The sequence below is a fragment of the Trichechus manatus genome, unplaced genomic scaffold, assembly GCF_000243295.1.
Source record: "Trichechus manatus latirostris isolate Lorelei unplaced genomic scaffold, TriManLat1.0 scaffold00030, whole genome shotgun sequence".
Lineage (NCBI taxonomy): Eukaryota > Metazoa > Chordata > Mammalia > Sirenia > Trichechidae > Trichechus > Trichechus manatus.
The window spans coordinates 16,541,964-16,559,141 of NW_004443966.1; the positions used below are offsets into that span (position 1 = coordinate 16,541,964).

The 17,178-nt window shown below is 37.5% G+C and overlaps 1 protein-coding gene across 2 annotated transcripts in view; it reads left to right on the forward strand.

The window, feature by feature from the left end:
- The window catches only part of LRRC49 (leucine rich repeat containing 49), a 200,047-nt gene that overhangs the window by 43,628 nt on the left and 139,241 nt on the right, over positions 1 to 17,178 (forward strand). For both annotated transcript variants that reach the window (XM_023729769.1, XM_023729768.1), the window contains exon 9: positions 15,688 to 15,749. In XM_023729769.1, coding sequence (XP_023585537.1) covers positions 15,688 to 15,749 — 62 coding nt within the window. The remainder of the gene's footprint in view (positions 1 to 15,687; positions 15,750 to 17,178) is intronic.

The window sequence follows — 17,178 nt, forward strand, 5'->3', positions numbered from 1 at the left end:
AGATTTGAATTCCCTGTCAGGTAGTTCTAGTGCATTTTCTTCCACTGGAAAGTCATCTGGTGTTTTATTTTGGATGCCTATTGGAAACATCCTGTCCTGTTGTTGTAAATGTTTTGATATTGTCTGCTGTCTTTGTGGCATTCGGTAGTTATTTTTCTCGTTTATTGATTGTAGATTTGTTTGTTTCATCCCTTTTTTTTGAAATTTGACTATGTCTGAGCAGGCGGGCTGTGTGTTCTTTGCTGTTTGCTTGTCTGTGGGCAGAATACTTTTTGCCTCCTTCTCCAACTAGCAGGGTCAGTCACTCAGATATGGTACAGCAGGGCAGGTCTAGCTGAAGAGGAGTTACTGGAACGGGTTGTTTGTGGCACTTACTACAGCCACCAGGGCGTGTCAGTAATCAGTGTAGGGCAGGTTCCAGTAAGCCATGCCTGTGCTGCTTCGTGGTGTGATGTTAAGCGCACGGTGCAGGTAGGTAGGACGTAGCAGGGAGATTGTTATGTGTGGAGCTAAGATGGATATGGGAGAGAGGAGAGAGGAACAGGAGCCAAAAACATACAAACAAACAAAAAAAAAAATGCTAGGGGAGCTTGCCTTTGGAGTGATGAGAGACTATGAAATGGAGAAAAACAAAAAGGGAAGAGGAAGGAAATAAAATAAAATAAAAGAATGAATAAAAAAACATCGGAATGGTTAAAGAACAGCAAAGTTCCCAGGGATCCCACTGGTGCAGCTGTGAGGTCTGAGGAAGTTGTTCTCAGGTGTTGCAGTACAGCCTGGCTAGAAGGCATAGAGGTATACAATGCCAGGTATTCAGGGAACAGGAAGTGAAGGAAGATATAGAGAGATGAGAGACTGAGTAATGAAGAAAGACAAAAAGGGAAAAAGAGGGAAAAGAAAACAAAACAAATTAAAAAAAAAAAAAGAACAAGGAAAGCCCCCCAAAAAACAGAAAAAATAAATAAATAAAACCAACGAAAAAAGAAATGTCCTCAGGGATACCTCTGCACGTCTGTGCAAACCGAGGGGGCAGGTTCTAAGCCACACAGCACTGCCTGGCCAGAACCAGCCCCCAACTCAAGAAAAGGAAAAGAAAACAAACAATTCAAAGCAAACAAACGAACAAAAGCCCCGGGATCCTACCAGCGTGGCATCCCAGACCGGGAGGCAGCTCCACACTCGAACGGAGCTCTGCAGCCCCTCAGGAAGAAGCAAACATGGCACACAGAGCCAGGTATTTGAGCAAAAGGAGGGGGAGGTGGTGAGAGGTAAGGAAGAAATCAAAAGAAGTGGAAAAAAGCAACACAACTAGGCAGCAAATGGCACTCAGAGAGCCGGCCCGTTCAGGTGGGTGGAATCCAAGCAGCCGGTGCTTCCCGGACAAGAGATTGTGGCCACGGGAAGCACAGGAGGCCGAGTGGGGGTGAAGAAGAGTGGGGGGTGGGAAAGTGTATATCGCAGATTACTGGTTGTTTTGTCTCCTGCTGGAAGCTCTTTGAAGCTGCTTTCTCGTTCCCCGTTTGCTGGTCTCCGATAGGAGTCCAAGATGGTGGATCCATGCTGCTTTAGCTGATAGGGGACCTCTGCATGAATCTCTCCTCACTCTCCATTCTCTGTCAGTTTTCTCACTCCATTTGGTGCTTGGCTGAGTTCTTTATCTCTTCATTTGATGTTTTAGGGTTTCAGGATTGTTGTTTTCTCTTTTCGGCTTAGTTTTTCAGATCTTTGCTGTGGAGGGATGGCGTGGTGCTTCTGCCTAGAGCGCCATTTTGCCGGAACCCCAAAATTAGATGATTTTGATACTGTTGTTTTCAACCAATGCTTATTTAGATTCACCTACATGCTTTTTTAGATTTTACCAATTTCTTTGTTCATCACTACTTTCTGTATCCTAGTCTTTCCTTTTTCCCAAAATATATCATTTAGAAAAAATTCCTTTAGGGGAGTCTGGTGCTAGTAAGCTCTCTCAGTTTTTGATTGATGATTTGATTTGGTATACAATGCTAGGATAACAGTTATTTTGCTCCCAGCTGTTTGAAGATCTGATTTCATTATCTTTGAGTTTCTATTATTGTCACTGAAATATCTACTATCATTTTTTTTGGAAATCTTCTTTTTCTTCCTCTGATAACTTGAGATTTCTCCTGAAGTCCTTCAGATTCAGTATGATGTATTTAAATATGAAACTACCATGTTTTATCAATTTGAAACACACACTTTTTTGTACTTCAGTAGCTGAAATCTACGTGTGTCTTACTACTTTTTTGTATTTCAGTAGCTGAAATCTGCGTGTGTCTTACTATCATCTTAAAATCACTGTTGGACACGCAACAGCAATTTCATTGTCTAAATACATACGAACCTGATTATAGCTGTTTGTTCTATTGTCATTTCAGTTGTTGGTACTACATGTTTTGAGTTTAATCACTGTTCAAAACATCTTTCAAAAAGATTACACCATGATTTGAAATTGAAATGAAACAGTATTCTATATTCAAAAAGGCAGGGAAAAATAGTGCAGCGAGGGCATAAATTTAATATTAGTGAAACAAATAATTTTCATTGGAGGAATGACTACCATTCCACATTTTCTTGCTAATTAACAATCGAATACTTAAAAGGAAGATACCCATATATAGGTGAAGCTGTGCTACATTGTGTTACTGAGATAGATTCAGAGGGGTTGCTCATTACATGTCAAGCAATGCAACTGAGGGCAGGAGAAATTATGCAAACCCCTTAGAATAGATGAAGGACATTTCAAAACAACAAGAGGCTGGTGTGAGTAATTCATGCTGATTTTTTTTATCTTAACAACATCAAAACATGTAGAATAGGTGTCAGTAGCTTAGAAGAAAATCCTTTAGACAATAATGGAGCACACTTTATGACATACTGTATCACCCTCCAATATTCTTGATGGCACAGAAAATAATACTGTGTAAAAAACATGGGCATTGATTAGTTAAAAAGTGATTCAGAAATTGGCTTTAAATGTTAAGACTATCCCCCCATACTGTATTGAGGTATGATTTTTAGATACAGTAAAATGTACAAATCTTAACTGTATAGTTCAGTTTTTTAAATCCAAGTGTATATTTGTGTGACCACCACCCAGATCAAGATATAAGACATTTCTGTCACCATAAAAAGTTTCCTTGTGTCCCTTTCTGGTTAATAACCTTTCCCTGCCCCAGGAGTATTCTATCTTCTATTCCCATAAATTAGTTTTATCTATTTTTGAACTTTATGTAAATGTGATCATACGGTATATACACTTTTATATTTAGCTTCTTTCACTCAGCATAATGTTTTGAGACTCATCCATGTTGTTGCATGTACCAGTAGTTTTTTTTTTTTAATTACTGAGTTGTATTCCATTGTATGGAAGAATTTACTTATTCATTCTTCTGTTCACAGACATCTTGGTTATTTCCAATATTTGGCTTTTACAAATAAAGCTGCTGTGAGTATTCTGGTAGTCTTTTATTTGTATGCTTATTTTGGTGAACATATGCCCTCTTTTATCTTAGGTAAATACAAAGGAGTGTCAGTACTGAGCCGTGGGGTAGATGGATGTCTATCTTTATTAGAAACTGCCAAACGTTTTACAAAGTGGTTGTACATTTTACACTCCCACTAGCAATAAATGAAAGCTCCAATTGCTCCACATCCATGCCAACATTTGGCATTGTCAGTCTTTGTAATTTTAGCAATTCTGTGGCTGTCATTGTATTTTTAATTTGCATTTTCTTGATGACTACTGTGATGGTTAAGGTTGAGTGTCAACTTGGCTGGGCCATTATTCTTAGCGGCTTAGCAGTTATGATGTAGTTTGGCAGCTATATAATGAAGTATTCACCTCCATAATAAGATCTGACATAATTTAGTCACCTCCATGGTGAGATCTGCCATGAGCAGCCAGTCAGTTGAAGGGGAGTTTCCTTGGGGATGTGGGCTGCATCTAATATATTTGGACTTTCTGTCAAAGCTCGCTGGCTTTTGCTCGCTCTGAATCCTGCACCTGGCTCATCATCTGACCTCCTGTTCTTGGGACTTAAGCTAGCATCTTACCTGCCGATCTTGGGATGTGCCAGCCTCTGCAGCTTGTGAGCCAGAGGCCTGTCAACTTACCGGCCGATCTTGGGATTTGTTGGCCTCCACAGCCTCTGAGCCAGAGGACTGCTGTCTGACCTGCTGATCTTGGGTTCATCAGCCACTGTGGCTATGTGAGTCAGGAGAAGGCTCCAGCCTGACCCATGGACTTGGGACTTTCCAGCCTCTACAAATGTGTGAGCCATTTCCTTGATATAAATCTTTCTCTCTTTCTTTATATATATATAATATTCTTCACTAGTTTTTCTTCTGTATAGAACCCAGTCTAAGACAGGTTGTTGAGGTTAATCTTTAATTTTTTTTTTTAATTGTAAATATATATGCAACAAAATATTTGCCATTTCAACATTCTTCATATGTACAACTCAGTGACATTGTGTTCATCATGTTGTACAACCATCATTATTATCAGTTTCTGATTTTTTCCATCACTCTTAAGCAGAAGCTCAGTGTCCCCTAAGCATTGAGTCCTCTTCCCCCCTCCTTCCTACTGCCCCTGGTAGTCACTAATAAACTTAGTTCCGCATACACTTGGATATTCTAGACATTTCATGTAAGTGGAATCATACAATATTTGTCCTTTTGTGACTGACTTATTTGACTCAGCCTCATTTTTTCAAAGTGTATCCACATTGTAGCATGTATCAGAATTTCATTTCTCTTTATGACTGAATAATATTCTATTGTATGTATGTACCATATTTTGTTTATCCATTCATCTGTTGCTGGACAAGTTCTAGCCAGAGCAATGAGGCAATAAAAAGATATTAAAGGTATCCACACTGGGAAGGAAGAAATAAAACTATCCCTTTTTGTAGCTGACATGATCCTATATGTAAAAGACCCCAAAGAATCCACAAGAAAGCTATTAGAGCTAATAAATGAATTCAGCAAAGTGGCAGGATACAAGGTCAACACAAAAATCAGTTGGGTTTTTAGCAATGAGCAATCTGAAAAAGAAATTAAGGTAAAAATTCCATTTTATAATAGTATCTATAAGAATAAAATACCTAGGAACAAATTTAACCAGGGAGGTGAAATTATAAAGCAAATGAGAATTTTAGAAACATTTCATTGGAAAGTGGAAAATGAGTGGAGGATGAAACATGACTTGGAGCAGAGAAGGCTATGATGTGAGAGCCCATAGAGGATGCAAAACTTGAGGTGCCAGGTACCGTGGAAGGCAGGTGAGATACAGGGATTGGTTGAAGTCTCTGTGGAGCTGTTAGAGCCAAAGGTCTTCATCCCCATCCCTTGATGCCAGGCAGCTACCTCAGACAGCCATCCAGACTTCTTATCTCTCATACAGCTGATCTCTTCTTTAAATTATATGCGTCAAGCACCATGATGAAGACCTAAATTACATATCCAGCTTGAGAACTCTGGGATATTAGAGGCCTGTTTGCAAGAGGGCACCTAGGGATCCCCAGGAGAAATGGAAGAAAAGGGTGACAGGAGGTATGTTCTCTGGTGATAATGAAACAAGAGAGACCCCAGACAGATTCAGGGACACCAAATGTATAGGGATGAAGTGGGGCTGGGTTTTTGACAGGAGGCTGAAACATGTTGATTGTGGGAAAGTCCAGGTACTGAAAGTAGGACCTTATTACCACCAAGCAAGCAGAGCTAGAAGCAGAATGCATCCTTTGGATCCGGGGTCTCTGCACTGAGAAGCTCCTAGACCAGGGAAGATTGATAACAAGAATCTTGTCCCAGAGCCAACAGAGAGAGAAAGCACCCCAGAGCCAACAGAGGGAGAAAGCCTTCCCCGAGAGCTAGTGCCCTGAATTTGGACCTCTAGTCTCCTAAACTGTGAGAGAATAAATTTCTGTTTGTTAAAGCCATCCACTTGTAGTATTTCTGTTATAGCAGTACTAGATAACTAAGACTACTTGTGATGTTGAGAACCTTTTCAATTGCTTATTGGCAATGCTGACATCTCTTTTATGAAGTATCAGTTCAGATCTTTTGCTCACTTTTTAAAAATAGGGTTTATCTTTTTATCATTGAGTTACAGTAAGTCTTTAGATTCAGGCCCTTGTTTGCAATTTGTATTGAATGCATTTTCTCCATGGCTTGCCTTTTTACTTTCTTTTTTTTTGTTTTTTTTTTTATTGTTGTGCTTTAAGTGAAAGTTTACAATTCAAGTTAGTCTCTCATATAAAAATTTATACATACACTGTTATGTGACCCTAGTTGCTCTCCTTATACTGTGACAGCACACTCCTCATTTCCACCCTGGATTTCCCATATCCATTCAACCAGCTCCTGACCCTCTCTGCCTTCTCATCTCGCCTCTAGACAGGAGCTGCCTATTTAGTCTGATGTATCTACTTGAGCTAAGAAGCACACTCTTCACGAGCATCATTTTATGTCCCACAGTCCAGTCTAATCTATCTCTGAAGAGTTGGCCTTGGGAATGGTTTTAGTTTTGTGCTAACAGAGTGTCCGGGGGCCATGTCTTCCGAGGTCCCGCCAGTCTTAATCAAACCATTAAGTCTGGTCTTTTTACTAGGATTTGAGTTCTGCACCCCACCTTTCTCCTGCTCTGTCCAGGACTATCTGTTGTGTTCCCTGTCAGGGAAGTCATTGGTGGTAGCTGAGCACCATCTAGTTCTTCTGGTCTCAGGCTGATGAAGTCTCTGGTTTATGTGGCCCTTTCTGTCTCTTGGGCTGATACTTTCCTTGTGTCACTGGTGTTCTTCATTCTCCTTTTCTCCAGGTGGGTTGGGACCAATGATGCATCTTAGATGGCCACTTGCTAGCTTTTAAGACCCCAGACGCCACTCACCAAAGTGGGATGCAGAACGTTTTCTTAATAAACTTTATTATGCCAATTGACCTAGATGTCCCCTGAAACCATGGTCCCCAGACCCTCGCCCCTGCTACTCTGTCCCTCGAAGTGTTTGGTTGTATTCAGGAAACTTCTTAGCTTTGGTTTAGTCCAGTTGTGCTAACTTCCCCTGTAGTGTGTGTTGTCCTTCCCTTTACCTAAGATAATTCTTGTCTACTATCTAGCTAGTGCATACCCCTCTCCCTCCTTCCCCACCCTTGTAACCATCAAAGAATGTTTTCTTCTGTATTTAAATCTTTTCTTGAGTTTTTATAGTAGTGATCTTATACAATATTTGTCTTTTTGACTCTGACTAAACTCAGCATAATGCCTTCTAGATTCCTCCATGTTATAAGATGTTTCACGGATTCATCGATGTTCTTTATCAAGTATTCCATTGTGTGAATATACCATAATTTGTTTATCCCTTCATTGGTTGATGGGCACCCAGGTTGTTTCCATCTTTTTGCTATCACGGACAGTGCTGCAACGAGCATGGGTGTGCATGTATCTATTCATGTGATGGCTCTTATTTCTTTGGGATATATTCCAAGGAGTGGGATTGCTGGATCGTATGGCACTTCTATTTCTAGCTTTTTAAGGAAGTGCCAAATCAATTTCCAAAGCGGTTGTACCATTTTACATTCCCACCAACAGTGTATAAGTGTGCCAATCTCTTCACAACCTCTCTAACATTTATTATTTTGTGTTTTTTGGATTAATGCTAGCCTTGTTGGGGTGAGATTGTATCTCATTGTAGTTTTGATTTGCATTTCTGTAATGGCTAATGATTGTGAGCATTTCCTTGTGTGTCTGTTAGTGCCTGAATGTCTTCTTCATAGTGCCTGTTCATATCCTTTGCCCATTTTTTAATTGGGTTATTTGTCTTTTTTTCTGTTGAGGTTTTGCAGTATCTTGTAGATTTTAGAGATTAGACACTGATCGAATTTGTCATAACCAAAATTCTTTCCCAGTCTGTAGGTTGTCTTTTGACTCTTCCCGTGAAGTCTTTTGATGAACATAAGTGTTTGATTTTCAGGAGCTCCCAGTTATCTAGTTTCTATTCTGGTATTTGTGTATTGTTAGTAATGTTTTGTATTCTGTTTATGCTATGTATTAGGGCTCCTAGTATTGTCCCTGTTTTTTCTTCCATGATCGTTATCGTTTCTGATTTTATATTTAGGTCTTTGATCCATTTTTAGTTAGTTTTTGTGCATGGTGAGAAGTATGGGTCTTGTTTCAGTTTTTGGCATATGCGTATCCAGTTATGCCAGCACCATTTGTTAAAGAGACTGTCTTTTTCCCAGTTAACGGACTTTGGGCCTTTGTCAAATATCAGCTGCTCATAGGTGGGTGAATTTATGTCTGGATTCTCAGTTCTGTTCCATTAGTCTATGTATCTGTTGTTGTACTAGTACCAAGCTGTTTTGACTACCATGGTGGTATAATAGGTACTAAAATCAGGTAGTGTGAGGCCTCCCACTTTGTTCTTCTTCTTCAGTAATGCTTTACTTATCTTGGGCGTCTTCCCTTTCCATATGAAGTTGGTGATTTGTTTCTGCATCTCATTAAAAATGCCATTGGAATTTGGATTGGGATTGCATTGTATCTGTAGATTGCTTTTGGGTAGAATAGACATTTTCACAATGTTGAGTCTTCCTATCCATGCGCAAGGTATGTTTTTCCACTTATGCAGGTCTGTTTTGGTTTCTTGCAGTAGTGTCTTGTAATTTTCTTTGTATAGGTCTTTTATGTCTCTGGTTAAATTTATTCCTAAATATTTATCTTCTTGGGGGCTATTGTAAATGGTATTGATTTGGTGATTTCCTCTTCAAAGTTCTCTTTCTTCGTGTAGAGGAGTCCAACTGATTTTTGTATATTTATCTTGTATCCTGAAACTTTGTGGAAATCTATCAATTCCAGTAGTTTTCTTATGGAGTCTTTGGGGTTTTCTGTGTATAAGATCATATCATCTGCAAATAGAGATACTTGGACTTCTTCCCTACCAATTTGGATGCCCTTTATTTCTTTTTCTAACCTAATTGCTCTGCCTAGGACCTCCAGCACAATGTTGAATAAGAGTGGTGATAAAGGGCATCGTTGTCTGGTTCTCGCTCTCAAGCGGAATGCTTTCAGACTCTCTCCATATAGGATGATGGTGGCTGTTGGCTTTGTATAAATTCCCTTAATTTTGTTGAGAAATTTCCCTTCTATTCCTATTTTGTTGAGAGTTTTTTTCATGAATGAGTGTTAGAAATTGTCAAATACCTTTTCTGCATCAGTTGATAAGAACACGTGGTTCTTGTCTTTTGTTTTATTTATACGATGGATTACATTGATTGTTTTTCTAATGTTAAACCGTCCCTGCATATCTGGTATGAATCCCACTTAGTCATGGTGAAAGTTATTTTTTTTGATATGTTGTTGAATTCTATTAGCTAGAATTTTGTGGTGTATTTTTGTGTCCATGTTCATGAGGGATATTGGTCTGTAATTTTCTTTTTTTGTGGTGTCTTTACCTCGTTTTGGTATCGGGGTTATGCTGGCTTCATAGAATGAGTCTGGGAGTATTCCATCCTTTTCTATGCTCTGAAATACCTTTAGCAGTAGTGGTGTTAACTCTTCTCTGAACGTTTAGGTAGAATTCTCCAGTGAAACCATTAGGGCCAGGGCTTTTTTTGTTGAGAGTTTTTTATTACCTTTACAATGTCTTCTTTTGTTACAGGTTTGTTTAGTTGTTCTACCTCTGTCTGTGTTAGTTTAGGTAGGTAGTGTGTTTGTAGAAGTTTGTCCATTACAAGAGGAGGTATCTTGAGAATTTATTTAATAAATTTATTTTCCTTAATTTACTTTTTATGTATGCATAAGACTGATGCTTGTTAAAAATATATGGTTAAGTTTAAGTAAATTGAAAAGAACTCTTTTGGTCATAATGAAATAAAAGAAGTCAGAGATTATTCTGTTTTGGGTTAATTGTCAGTATATTTTTTGAAGTGCTGCATAAAATAATTGTTAGATGGCATCTTACATTTGATGAAATACGGCAATTTTCTTCGGATACCTAATATTTGTGTTTCCTGAATGTACAGATTCATATCTTTCATTAATTAAAGGAACTTACTGAGCCTTTATATTTTCATGTATTTCATCTTCCCATTTTCTATTTCTACTTCTTAAATACCTATCAGATGTACTATTGTATTGTTTTTTCTCATTTTGTCCCTCCTTTTTTAATCTGTCTTTTATAATTTCCATCATTCTTACTTTTCTTTACTGCATTTCTGCATTCTTTTTACTTCTTTAGTTCTGCCTTCCAGTTCATCAACTCTCTTTCCAGTTTTATCTAATATGATTTTCAGTTCATCCTTTGAGTTTTTAATAATGACCTTTTTGTTTTTGTTTCTAGAAGTTCTGCGTGTTTTTTCACAAATGCCCAGTTTTTAGTTTTCATTTTATAGTATCTTTTTTTCATGTTTTAATTTCTTTTGTTTCTCTAGTAATTTTAAACACTCATATTTCATAGTCTTTATCTAGTTACTATATTTTCTTAATTTTTTTTTTGGCAGTTCTACATTTGCAACCTGAAATTTCTACTTACTTTTGCTCATGGTGATTTTTTTCATCATAGGTTCATAGTTTGGGTTTATCAGAATACTGTGTAGCCTGAGATGAGTCTTTCCAGACACTTTTGCCAGGAATCTTAGGGGCATGAATGCCTGGGACCACTTTTTTTTTTTTTTTTTAAATTGTTGTGCTTTAACTGGAAGTTACAATTCAAGTTAGTCTTTCATACAAAAATTTATACGTACATTGTTATGTGACCCTAGTTCCTTTTCCTATACTGTGACAGCACACTCCTCCTTTCCACCCTGGATTTCCCATGTCCATTCAACCAGCTCGGGACCCTCTCTGCCTTCTCATCTCACCTATGGACAGGAACTGCCTATTTAGTCTCATGTATCTACTTGAGCTAAGAAGTACACTCTTCACGAGTATTATTTTGTGCCCCATAGTCCAGTCTAATCTTTGTCTGAAGAGTTAGCCTCGGGAATGGTTTTATTTTTGTGCTAACAGAGAGTCCGGGGGCCATGTCCTCCAGGGTCCCTGCAGTCTCAGTCAAACCATTAAGTCTGGTCTTTTTAGTAGGATTTGAGTTCTGCACTCCCCCCTTTCTCCTGCTCCATCAGGGACTCTGTTGTGTTCCCTGTCAGGGCGGTCATTGGTGGTAGCCAGGCACCATCTAGTTCTTCTAGTGGGACCTCTTTTTATGAGGGATTGTCTTAGATCATCTGTGTGATATAAACATGAAATACAAATTCAAGTGATTGAAGGCCTGTGGTTATGAACTTGAGGCTTTTTCTCCTTTTCCTCATATGGGTTAAGTCTAGCTCTCCAAGGTTATACAGACTGGAGATCACTCTAGTTAGAGTATAAGTGCTTGCTTACTAATCTGGTTTTTAGATCCGTTTTAGTTTTTTTCTTTGGGGAGATTAGAACAGTGAGTAGCAGAAAATCAGACTTGAAGAGTAGGTTACAGCCAGATTGACTAGAGTCTTTTGCCCTGTAATGGGTACTAAACAAGTACCAAGAGCAGATACACATATCAATGCCTTTGGATAACAAAGCCAGAAAATAGACTGCTTCATTGGTATATACATGATTAGAGTAGTTGATATGAAGGCTAACACATATTATTCCTCGAATAATTACATCTGTGTAATCACATCACAAAGTGATGGCTGTAGCCGGTAGTTATTTTGGAATCCATTTAATAAATCTTTTTATAAAAAGAAGTAGTTTTTTTTTTAAACTTTTCAGTGCTTTGTTAATTCATTTCTAGTTCTCAAAATTAAATTAATAACTGCTATATGATATTTTTACTTTTTTTTTTTTTGGGTATGACAGAAGAGGTAACAAAAATGAGAGTAGATGTGATTTTATTACAGTCATCTTTATCCTACTTGATGCATGCCAAAACCCTATTGCTCCACCTTTCTTCTTCCTTATTCCTCTATAGGAGGCTGCTCTAAAAATAGCTCCAGTGATGGATGTTCTACACCGGGTCAGATTGCTGAATATTTGGTTCTTTTGTGAAGTTTAGGAATATGGAGAACTGTGTCTGGTTAGAGTAGGACAAGCATGTTTTTCAGATGGCAAGTCATTATTCTTTTGAAAATATAATTATAATCCTCTCAATAATTTTGTAGTATGCAATTTTATTTATGTTTATTCTTAAAAGGATTATATTTTCAAAATATGAAAACAGCTTTGACTCTTACTTCAATAAGTCTTTTGAATGAATCTCAGAATTGTGTTTTGTTAAATGTAATGAATTTAAGACTGAACAGAATTAATAACAGATGAGCTGTAAATACCCCCATATGCAAATATTTTATTTCATCTTCCCTTTTCTCATCTTGGGTATGTTAACAATCTGGTTTCCTGGAAAATAGTTTCTCTACCTGTGGAATAGTTGCCTCCAGAAAAGAATTGTTGGCAGTGTTTAACGCTTGATGATAAAATAAATATGCTGACTTTTTCTCAAAGAGGATGAGGGTTTAACTCCCTTATGTTATCCTTAACCCCCATTTCCCTTTTTACCTATCATTCAAAAATAATTATATCCTATTTTTTGGAGAAGCAGATTGTCAAACAGTGACTCCCTCCAAATACCACCAAAATAACCCGTTGATAAAGCAAAGCTGACATTATGACTTACTGGCAAGTAAAATCACACTGCCTTTACATAGTCTTAGTCATCACTTTGAAGGCAAAGGCAGGGTATTTTTGAGGTTTCTTGGGGGTCTGGTTTAAGGTTGTCTTTCAATGTAAAGGGCTTGATTAAGAGTAATAAATTTATCATATCATAGATCAGGATTGGTGAACCCTGCAAGGTGAGGTTTTCAGAGTGAGTCTTAGACCATGTATTAAACTTTTTTTCCCCTGGGTTAATAACTGTCTCATTTTCCCCATTAATTGAGCATTCTGTCTAGCTGTTATTAATTAATGTCCAAACTCTCTCACAGAACTCTAAAATTCTTCTCTGCGTGGGAAAAGACACCAGGTAGTCTGTCAGTTTTATTTTTTGAAAGTACCTTTCCTACAGCCTTCTGTCTTCTGTTTCCAACGTTGCTCTTAGGCCTGTTATACAGATGTTGCTTCTCTTTGAATCCCATTTCCTGGATGTTGTGTCTTTTCCTTCTTTGGTTTACTCTTTCTTATTAGAGAGGCCATCTTCTAGTAGCTTTAAACAAGTTTCGTTTATCCCCCCTGTAAATACTATGTATGTAGATAACCGACGTGATGAATATCATGTTTTCTTTTTGTCTGATGTAATGTCAGCGTTTTATAACAGAAGCATACCTCAAAATAGTTAGAAAAATTAAACTATATTTTTTTACAGGTATGAAATTTGGAACAATAAAAATGATTGTGGGCAATTATTTTGGTTTCAAAGTTCTGGAAAAGGATATCCACTAAAGTGATTATAAGGCTATATGTAGTTGAATTCTGATTTTTTGTTATTCGATTTGTTGTGAATATTTTTTGTAGCTTTACCAGGTAATGACAGTTAGTAATTAAAAAATCTGATACTTTTGCTAAAATTTTGTTCCATAAACAGAAATAAACACGAAGTACTGTAATCAAATAAATGTTTAAAAAAAACCCTTTTTTCACAAATTATAGCCTAATATTAGTTTATATTTTAATAGCACAAAAAGTTATGTCTTTAAAGGTGTATGTAATCTCTGAAGATGATAGGCTGGAGCTCAAAGAGACAAATGTTTTATTTTACAGATACCTTTATTCAAAGGAGATCCAGGCTGCTGTCTCTCATTTTCTCCTAGTTGGGTGTCAGCAGCAGTGCTTGTATCCAGAAAGTATCAAATGGGTTCCAGAAAGAATTTGATTGAAGAGATTCCCTAAGACTATAGAGGGGGCTTTCACTTCTGCTGTGACTTTATATTTCTTAAGACCAGATAGGAAGCAAGCTGCCATTTCCTTTGGTTAATAAAAAGGGCCCTGGAATAAAATGAGCTATAGCACTAGCCACCACACTCCCCTTCCCATTTCTGGGAACATCAGAGCAAGACAGCTAGTAGAGATGATTCAAAATGTTTGTCAACTGGCTGTTCTCTGCAGACTTCCTCCTTGACCATGGTCGAAAAGCTCTAAAAAGCGCTAACTTAATATCTGTTGAATGGGCTTTTCAGGGGTGACCCTGAGAACGGTAATGTCAAATGAATGGCATACATAGCCAGCGTGTTGATCATGGGCAAGAGTATTCATTTTGCGCTGCTTAGTTTCTAAGGAATAGAGAGAAGTTTGGAGAAAGGTATTGAGGCGGGGTAGGAGAATGTTTTAAGCCAGATTCATTTCTCCTGTGCTTCTCCCCAAAACTAGTAAGAATTGGCTCTGCCATGATTCTATCACTTTAATATTTCTTTTGTATAACAGGCTTTTAAAAATAAGTAAATGAACAGTTTTTGGAAAAGCTGTAATTTTAGTGTACTTGCCTAAACCCTTACTGGAGTCTTGGAAATGGTAACTTTAAGAGAGGGAAAGAAAGAAGGAGGAAGAAAGATGATGACCCGTGGAAACATTAATACAAGTTTTGATTTAGGTTTAAACATTGGCCACAATAATATGTAACATGTATATACTTATATTAGTATTATTCAAACATATAACTGGGAATTACTATAAATGATACTGTCCTTAAAAATGAAAGACATTTTATATGAGAAGTAGCAGTGTATTGTATTTTAAAGAGCAGAACACTAAAAGTCAGGATAACTGGGATCTTGTCCTGTCTCAGTCTCTAAGACAATATTTAATTCTGGGAAATCCCCTACCCCATCAGTGCCCCTGCCCCTGTGACAACCTAGACTACTCACTTTTTTCTCATGTGAATAATGAGGTCGTAGATTAGGTAATTACTAAGCTTCCTCTTAAAATTCTGTTGTATGTCATGCTTTTCAGAAGGTTTATGTCTTTTCACTTAATGAAATTAGGTAGCTTTGTTTGTATTTATTTTTTTAAATCATTTGAGCCTAAACATTTCAGTATTTGCTAAGACAGCAGTGGTTCACTCTGGGGTTCTGTACCTAAATAGAACAGGGTAGATTTCCAATTGTAAGGACCTCTTGATACTTGCTTAGATTGGAAGTTGCCTTTACAGTGCCCTTCAGTGACACTCACTGTAATCTACTTTTAGTTTTATTGGGGAATTGTAGGTATATTGGTTCATTTGTCACTGAGTAGTATATTTCAAAGGTTTTGAGAACAGTGAGGTAAATAGCTTTGCAATTCTCACGACTGTTTGGAAGGCTAATTGCATAAATTTAAATTTTAAAGCATTTGAACTGCCTTCTTTTAAAAGTGACTTTTAACAAATGTTTGATAATACTATATTTGTGCTACAGTTGAAATGCTAAAGTAGCATTTTGGCTTCTTTCCCAAAAGCATGCTTAAAGAGGCTAGCGGCAGCATCTCTCGGTGTTCTCTTCAGTGCTTTCTACCTTGCGAGTGGTGCAGCTTGTTCTGCAGATGTACTGAAACCCTCCCATTTAATCTGCAGTGGAGAAGAATGAAGCTCAATGTCCGGTAGAAATCAGTGGTGTAGCAAGGTTGCAGTAAATAGAAATGACTATGTATTTTAACCACTGAGCATGAAGACATTTATTATACTTTTTTTTCTTTCAGCTGATAAATTTTTGCTTTCTGTTTCCTTCTAGAGAGATGTGGATAATTTGCCCTGCCTCCAACGGCTGTTTCTCAGCTTTAACAATATATCTAGGTAAGTGGAAACTTCCAACTTGTCATTTATTAATATCTTGACTGTGGGGTTCTGGTGCTTTAAACTGAGATTGTAAACCTTTGGATAATTTTATTGGCATGTAAGATTTTAAATGAGAAAATGACAGGACAGTCTTATGACAAAGTTCTTTGTGGAAAACAAAGCTCTCCTGTGTATTAGTGCCTCTAATGCTAAAATGATGAAATTAGCATAGCATATGCTTTTTATTTAATTATACTTCAGAGTTGCTCTTTTGTAAAATGTGTGCACACGGATATTTTATCATATATTTTGCTATCCTTTGTTTGACATTCACTGCACGAGGCCATTGAATTAGATTTTCTTTCATAAATTATCATCTAAAATTTGTATAGCTACTAAGCAATTTTGATACGGAAGGCTATGTTCGTCACTGTGCCACTGGCTAATTAGGCCATAACTGCCCTCTAACTTAGTATTCCTACTTAGAATTAATGCTGCTAGGAGGTGGTATATTGGAATATATAGATGTATAAATTTTGTTTTCTAAATGTTTGAAGCATATAACCTTTATACTGTGATGATGTCTCAGTCAGTGTCAGTGTGGAAGCTTCAGAACTGAAGCCACAGATACATAGGCAGACTTTCAATGTATGCAAAAGGAACTCTACTCTTTCCCTCATTCTTTCTTCTCCTCCCCTCCCCCCAACCCCTTCGTTCTAAGGAGGCTTTGTAACTACTACTTAATTCCTGCTTTCACTTCAAGGCTGTACTTTGAACCTGCTTTTATAAGAGTATAAGAATTAAGTATACCAAAAGAGTTTACAGCATATCTCTTCCTGAACTCTAGGTCTATACTTCTGAATATTAGAAACCAGTTTAGTTTTTGTGCATTTTCCCGTATGTGACTTTTTCCTCCTCCATCAGACTTTAGTGTTAACCCATCTCCCTATAGTATATCTCTAAAACAGATTACGTCCAGATGGTGAGCTTTGCATATCGGCATAATTTCAGGGAAAATACTCTTGCTCTTTTTTTTTTTCTTCTGTGGAAAGAAAAAAATTAAAGTTTTCTGAAAAACTTTTTATAGTCTTCACAGTTTATGTTGGAATGTAGTATTCCAGCTGCATTTCTATCTTGTTGTGGAGAAAAGTTTTTTTTCAGTGACACTGGAGGAGACGCTAAATTTCTGTTACGAATTTCTGCCTGAAGATTTTTTTTTATTATTTTTTCACATACAAAAATTTATACATACATTGTAATGTGACTCTAATTGCTCTCCCCATACTGTGACAGCACACTCCTCCTTTCCATCTCTGATTTCCCATGTCCATTCAGCCAACTCCTAACCCTCTCTGCCTTCCCATCTCACCTCCAGACAGAAGCTGCCCCTATGGTCTCTTGTATCTACTTGACTAAGAGGCACACTCTTCATGAGCAACACTTTATG